This window comes from Nilaparvata lugens, chromosome 4 (assembly GCF_014356525.2).
Source record: "Nilaparvata lugens isolate BPH chromosome 4, ASM1435652v1, whole genome shotgun sequence".
Classification (NCBI taxonomy): Eukaryota; Metazoa; Arthropoda; class Insecta; order Hemiptera; family Delphacidae; genus Nilaparvata; species Nilaparvata lugens.
The window spans coordinates 74,653,012-74,660,312 of NC_052507.1; the positions used below are offsets into that span (position 1 = coordinate 74,653,012).

General features: G+C 34.6%; 1 protein-coding gene across 1 annotated transcript; it reads left to right on the top strand.

Annotated features, from left to right (window-relative positions):
• Nucleotides 1-26: 26 nt before the first annotated feature.
• On the top strand, nt 27-6,127 carry LOC111054783 (phosphatidylglycerophosphatase and protein-tyrosine phosphatase 1). The gene is made up of 4 exons (XM_022341883.2): nt 27-562; nt 3,315-3,395; nt 4,438-4,653; nt 5,681-6,127. Exons 1-4 carry the CDS (start codon nt 425-427, stop codon nt 5,807-5,809), a joined length of 564 nt encoding a protein of 187 aa, XP_022197575.1. The 5' UTR covers nt 27-424; the 3' UTR covers nt 5,810-6,127.
• The last annotated feature ends 1,174 nt before the right edge of the window (nt 6,128-7,301 follow it).

Sequence of the window (7,301 nt, forward strand, 5' to 3'; positions counted from 1 at the left end):
CTTAGCTCACGTCGACTTTCTGCAACTTTCTGTCTGCAAATTTTGTCTGCTGGTCAGCTTGTTCTTGTGACTTGTCTTTTTGTTGCTTTCGTGAGACTGTGGTGTTTTTGCCCTAATTCCTTGTTTTTTTCGGATACTTAATAATTATATTGATTACTTGACCTGTAATTGAATACCTGATAAGCTGAACAAGCATATTATTAATTTAAGTTTTTACTTCAAAGAAACAACGACTGTGTATATTGAGTGACAATAACCTTAAAACAAATTGAAACCAAAAACCATCTTGTTCTTTAATATAAATTATTCTAAAACATTGAAACATGCATTGTAACAAATACAATTAATTCCTAGGTAACATTCATCAAGCTTTGAAAAGATTTTAACTGCTCTCTTATAGACGTGACATTATTCTGTTGAAATCATGCTTGCTAGGGTTTCTTTCTATCCTACTTTACTGTACAATGTAGTAATGGAAAAAGTTACTAATAGGCAGTGGTATGACAGAATTGATGAAACCGTTATACTTGGAGCGCTTCCTTTTCGTGGAATGACTCTGCAGGTGAGAATGTGATAGTGAAACTTTATTTTACTCAATATAGTCTAGAGAATAATCTACAATACAATAATCACAAGTATTTATTAGTTGAGTTGACCTCTGCAGGTGAGAATGTAATAGTGAAACTTGATTTTACTCAATATAGTCTAGAGAATAATCTACAATACAATAATCACAAGTATTTATTAGTTGAGTTGACCTATGTGTTGCATAAGAACGTATCAAATCTAGATATGTTATGGATCTCCTCAGAGCTGATAAAGATTGTTATCAGTAGCATGGTAGATCTATTTTCTATTTAGTAAATTAATAAAATTCAGTATTTATTCAAACAAGATGTGTGCTCTGCCGTGCCTCAGGGCCCAATCTTGGAGCCTCTCCCTTAGCCTCATCAAAGACTGCAGGCTGCATCGAATTGCCCTCCATTTGGCAGATCTCAGGCTATGAGAAATGTGACGTTAGTGCAGCAGTTCATAAGTCTACCCAACTGTTGGAGGTTGCAAGCAAAAGGTTCCGGGTGAACAGACATGCATTGAATGAGAGGAAACCACAAAATCCAACCTGCACTCCAACCACTAAATTTTGGGGATCGCAGTGTGAAGCTGCTTGAATTTATTATGGATGTCACAGTGACATGGGAGCAGCATGTTGACATGATCTGCAATAGACTGTCAAGAGTTACATTTACATATATGATACGCAAGCTGAGAAGTCATGGACTCCTCAAGTACCTGGTTACAGCATACCATGGTATCCTCCACAGCCATATAATTATAGTATTGTGTTTTGGGGTCATTCAGGCGGCTGAAGACAGATCCTGGTCCTACAAAAGAAGGTTCCTCGGCTGGAACACTGTGCACCAATTATTAATGAACTGGAGATTATGACAGTATATAGTCAACTGTTCTGTTTAGAAGAGGGCAACATACCTTTCAGCAAAGAAGACATTAATTTCTTTCAAAGGCAACTCTCTACGAGTATTTTAAGCCCAGATGATAATGAGGGGATGAATGACAATGCCGCACAAAGGCGGCATCATCCCATTTAAAATCATATGATTTTAAAATTAAGTGTTGGAAAAAGTAGATGAAAACCCCAAGTATTTGTTTTTAGTGAATTTGGGCCATGGAATGAATAATAATTCATCCTGGCTGTTTTCAAATAACTGATTTTAAAAGAAAACCCACATTCTGGAGACAATCCAGTCACATTCTGAAAGTTTAAAGAAGGTCGTTCAAAAGAAGTTTTGTCCACATGTGTCAATCAAAGAAGGTTTAGTCCAACATTTAAGGCTTTATCATCCAAAAACTATTAATATTCTAAGAAAAAATTGTTGATCAATAATGTCTCTGATGCCTGATTAATCATGTAAAAAAATCAATTTTCTACACTGGTTAATATTGTTACAACAGTGTTTTGTCATTTGTGATAAATTAGCTTTTGGTGACAAGATCTTTTTTGAACGCCGGCTCCTCAATTATAGGTTGTTTATTATATGCTATCACAAAGTAGCTTCCCTGTCCTTTCATTTAAGATCCACATTAGGATGCCGATGTATTTCCGTGAGCAGGAGGAAAAGATCTTTGATTTTTCATGAGAGGCTTGAGAATCTAGCACTGTACTCCAAGGGTAAAGAGGCAATACAGTGTTTTCTGAGCTCTATGACTGACCTCTCATCTTGATCATGAGTTTATTAGTAAATGCGTTTTTATTCTGATGCAATCTATCCAGCAGTGCATGTCATGGATGGAGACTACTAAATCATCCCTGTTTCTTCTAAGATCTTCAAAGCTATGACCTGTATTTAACTTTGTGTCTATTCTGTGGGGAGAGTTTGGCTTCAGCCGGAAATGAATAAATCTACCGCGTGTTCAGTATGCTGCTTGGTAGAGGCCATGCTGAGGGCTATGGTTATTTTTTTACTCAGGACTTCAAGTATTATGTGATTTAGCTATGCATGTATACAGTGCTCATTGACATACCCCCACCTCCTCTTCGCAGAGCACAAGCTCTCCTTCGGCTCTATGGAAGAATAAGCTCCAATTAACTACTTCCCATTAATCAGGACATTCCAGACTTGAATTGAAGGGAGCTAAAGTCCAGAAAGCCAGCAATCAGGATGGCAGAGCAATTGAGAGACGAGAGGTTCTCTCTGACCAGAAGATGGAGAGAGAGAGGAAGCGCCCCCAGGAATGCCGGAGAGCTATTTCTCAGGCATTGGGCCTCCAGATTTTGAACGTCCCCGGCACATCTGAGTGGCACTTAACAGAATTTGGTCTAAACATGGGAGATGTAATGTATCATTTTTCAAATGGGGACTTGCAGACTCTCCACTATGTGACTGTGGGGCGATGGAGCAGACAGTGCACCACATCATATTTGAATGTGAGAGATGTGCCTACCTGGGTGAGGCTAACGACTTTACTGTAGCTAGTCCCCAGGCAATACAGTACATTTCAATCCTTGACGTGCACCTATAATGTGAAATTTTCTTGATTTTGACAAAACTGCCATACGCTAAATAAATAAATAATATCTATTATACATATTATATAGTATACATATCTAGTATACATATTATATGTATACACGTGTGGTCACAAAGTGACAGGTCCGGTAATCATAAAGATGCCACTCCCCGCAACGAAATAAGGTATCCACGAACTATAGAAGCCTTATAGAAGTTAATTTAGTGATTGATTAAGAAAATTTAATTTTTTATAGTTTACTAATAGAATATTTTGTTTTGTTCCAGCTTATAAAAGAGGAAGGGGTCAAAGGAGTCGTTTCAATGAACGAGGACTATGAATTGACAATGTTCTCAAATAATGCTGAAGTAAGTTTTCAAAAGTCATATCTATCTTGTTTCATTTATTTGTAATTCATGTTAATCAGAATATTTTTCAATTGTCGATGTCTGTGATGGAGTTAGTTCAAGTACACCAGTTATTTTATCCATTCCAAATTTTAGATGTGATTATTGAAGATAATTCAGCCAAACAAACGTCTGTGAATTTTGACATTCTGAATTTGACGAAACATTTAAAACTTGAAGACTGTGCAATTTTTCATCTTTCAACTCTGAACATTGAAAATTATCTCTATTGTGTAGGCCTATACTTTCATATCATAAAAGCGCTCCACATAGCAAAGTTCTTTTCTCAAATTCGAACCAAGTTTTCTCTATTCAGAATAATTATACTATTTTTCATTGTGATCCTGTATTAGGCATTCTTATTTCAACTTATCTATATTATCTTTGTAATAAATTTATAATTTGGTCTTTTCCATATTGCGCAGGCCTAATATTGGAATACTCGTCCACAAGGGTACGGTACTGAATAATTTCAAAAACATCCAGTGATTGTAGAAAAATGAAAGTGTTAATTACATTTTCTCCAGAAGAAGGTTTTCTAACCAGAAGTTAGAAAATAGATTTGTGTTGTTAACTCTGGAAATAGGTAATGAAATAAAGCTCTTAGAAGTCTACTAGTTTTAAAAACTTTGTTTTGTGTGTTAAGGCCATCTCAATTGGTGCACACAGAACAAATTGTGAGGCGTTGTAAACAGCTTTCATAAATATTGTAATACTATGCTAATTGCTTTGTTATAGTTCGGCCTTTTACCATTCAAACTTGTGAACTTTGCTACCACGAGCTGTTTCCTCCTATTATCTTGCAGATAATGCTTCTATTTTGAGATTCTTGACGCATTTTAACTCATCATTAAGAAATGGTTCTGAATTATGTTTTAAATTACATTCTAAATCATATCATGTAATATAAACCATAAATATTGAGTAATAGTTTGTTCAAGAAATTCATTCAAGAAACTTCAGTGTTTTAAAGCTAATTCATTCTGATTTATTCATTTTTCAGGAATGGAACAAACACGGCGTTGAATTTCTACAGTTGAGTACAACAGACATATTTGAAACGCCCTGCCAAGAAAAACTTCAACGAGGTGTGGATTTTATCAGCAAATTTTCGTCTACAAATGAAAATGAAAATAATAATAGAGGAAGCAGCGTGTATGTCCACTGCAAAGCTGGTAGAACAAGGAGTGCCACTTTAGTGGGATGTTACTTAATGATGGTAAAATAATTAATTCCTTCTGATTTTACATGTATATTGAAATTATTTTATATTTATTAATGCCTAATTTTAACATTTTTAGAACCTTCGCTTTGTAAATGAATATTATTAATGTGTTTGGTAAATTTATATGTATCAAGTAAATTATAATAATTTGATGTGGTGCTACAATCTCTATTCGAAAGTATGAAACTCATAAGCACTGCGAACACTGATTCCCACTTATCAGTATCAGTGAAATTATTATTTCCATAAGTTCCAATGCTACTATTCATACTCACTCGGTCGGGATGAGTGTAAACAGCCCCATTAGAACTAATGTGATTCATATTATAATATCGCCATTGAGAATGACATTGAAGAGGCACCTGCTCTGGCAGTGTATATTGTAAACAATAATAATAATAATACTATTTTATTGATTCTTCTTCACTTCACAACAATTGAAAAAAGCACACAATAATTTGTATACATAGGATAAAATTTGTAACAAAGGATGTGAATGCTGATAGAATAAAATGAAGCTGTATTCAATTCAAAATTATTTATTATTTATTCAAATACAGGAAAAGAAATGTTCAGCTTATAAAAAACCAATCACCTGCAAGGAAAATCCTATGCGCAGGTGAGGTTTGCTGATACGAGTCATTAAGAACTGATAGCTTTGATTAGCTAAGGTCCTCGAAAGGGTCGTCACAACTCCGAGGGTTTTTTCCCACCCACCAACGGGAAGGGAATGGAGTTTCAGTTATGCTCTAATTTAAATAATTTACTAAATTTTGGAGTTTTCTGAATATTTGTAATTGATTTAATTTAGAAGTATTTTCAATTCAAAATTGATGTTTGTGTGTTTTGGATTGTAAATTGAGTGTGTAAGTGAACAATATTGAAGTGACACATAACCTAGTTACATTTGGACTTTTGTAAAAATTAGAATTGGAACCGTTTTGGGCGTAAGCTTGTGGTACTTTTCTGTGAGTTATGTGATTCTGAATGATTAAATAAATAATCGCTTTTCTGATTTCAGAAAAATAAATGGACTCCAGAGAAAGCAGTCGAGTTCATGCGTCACAAGCGGCCGCACATACTTCTTAGATCCAAACAGTGGGAAGCTTTGGAAATATTTCATAAGGAACATGTAAAAAATGAAACATGACAGTATTAACATCGCTGTGAAAATGATCATTTCCCACTGCGATTTCCTGCTCAAATTCGGCTCCAGTTTACTTAATCAGATTAGATGAAGAAAGGCTATTTGCCAAGACAATCCTTACAAATATAATAACAACTAGGAACCTATTGAAGACATGAGAATGAAGACCTGCGAATATGACATGACTTCAGCTCATTCACCTCTTTCTTGTAAATCTATGTAGAATGACTTATACAGGAACCTGTATGAGTATAATGATTTAACGAACCTGTAGGTTCGTTAAATTACATACAGTAAGTTGTATAAACACATCCATAAACATCAAGTGATTGATGAATGAACTATCTGTCATCTATATTTTTTGGAAATGGATAATGCAGACTGTATCAACAGCAAGAATCTTGATATTACTGCCGGGATTTCTGTAATAATTACAGAGAAAATCCTCATGACAATAATAGGAAAATCATTTTCTCTGTTAGTGACTTACGTATTAAATTTCTAAGGGCCGGTTTCCGAGCTCGGGATTTATCCAAGTTCTAGACTTTAAACAGCTGGAGTCGGAAAATTGGCTTTCCAAAACGGGGCGTAGTCGCAGTAAATAGTTGCAGCAAAATAATCTTTATTTTCTCATTTCTATAATTGGAAACGCTTTTCCTTGACAAAATGAAACAATAAAAAAAAATAATAATAAAAAATATATAAATAATAATAAATAGCTGAAACTTTGCACTATTTTCTCTTTATCCTAATCTGTATTCGATTTTCTAGTCGTAATTTAATTTAAACGTGGACTGCGACTACGCCCCGTTTCGGAAAGCCAAATTTCTGACTCAGCTGTTCAAAGTCTAAAGCTTAGCTAAATCCCGAGCTCGGAAACCGGCCCTAAATGTTTCCAAACCACAAATAGAATCATTATTCAAAGTGTGATTATGACTTTTTTCTATATTACTCATCAGTAGGACTAATTACTAAAGTACTGAGTAGGGTAGCTACTGAGATTTATGAGATAAATGTATTGTTTTTAAACCATGCAACTATAATTTCTCTTCATTTCTAAAACATAGTGCCGGTTACAAAAAAAAAGGTTAAAATTTAACCGTGATTAATTCCACGAGAACCAATCGGAGAAGCCGTCTTATCAAAAAGGCCTTCTCTGATTTGGTTCTTGTGAAATTAACCACGGTTAAAATTTAACCGGCTTTTGTGCAACCGGGCTATAGAATTGGTATTATTTTTAATAGTGCTACATATAAGCTGTACCAATGTAAGTATTAGTGTACCAATACTTAGATTGAAATTAATCGACTTTCCTATTGACTGCTTAAATAGAGGCTACTTGACCTTTTTGTGTTTAAGCTTATATAATTCCAAGATGTAGAAATAGTAAATATGCGGATGTTGTTGAATGAGAAGGTAGATCAATAAGTTCTAAGAAAAACATTGGCAAACCATCAATAAAAAAATGAGATTAATGGGCTGAGTGTATTTTAAA

Bases quoted from the DNA above. Each gene is read 5' to 3' on its own strand.
- LOC111054783 (XM_022341883.2), top strand. From the start codon at position 425: ATGCTTGCTAGGGTTTCTTTCTATCCTACTTTACTGTACAATGTAGTA. The intron at 563-3,314 runs GTGAGAATGTGA...GTTTTGTTCCAG, and splicing joins TTCGTGGAATGACTCTGCAG to CTTATAAAAGAGGAAGGGGT. The intron at 3,396-4,437 runs GTAAGTTTTCAA...TTCATTTTTCAG, and splicing joins TGTTCTCAAATAATGCTGAA to GAATGGAACAAACACGGCGT.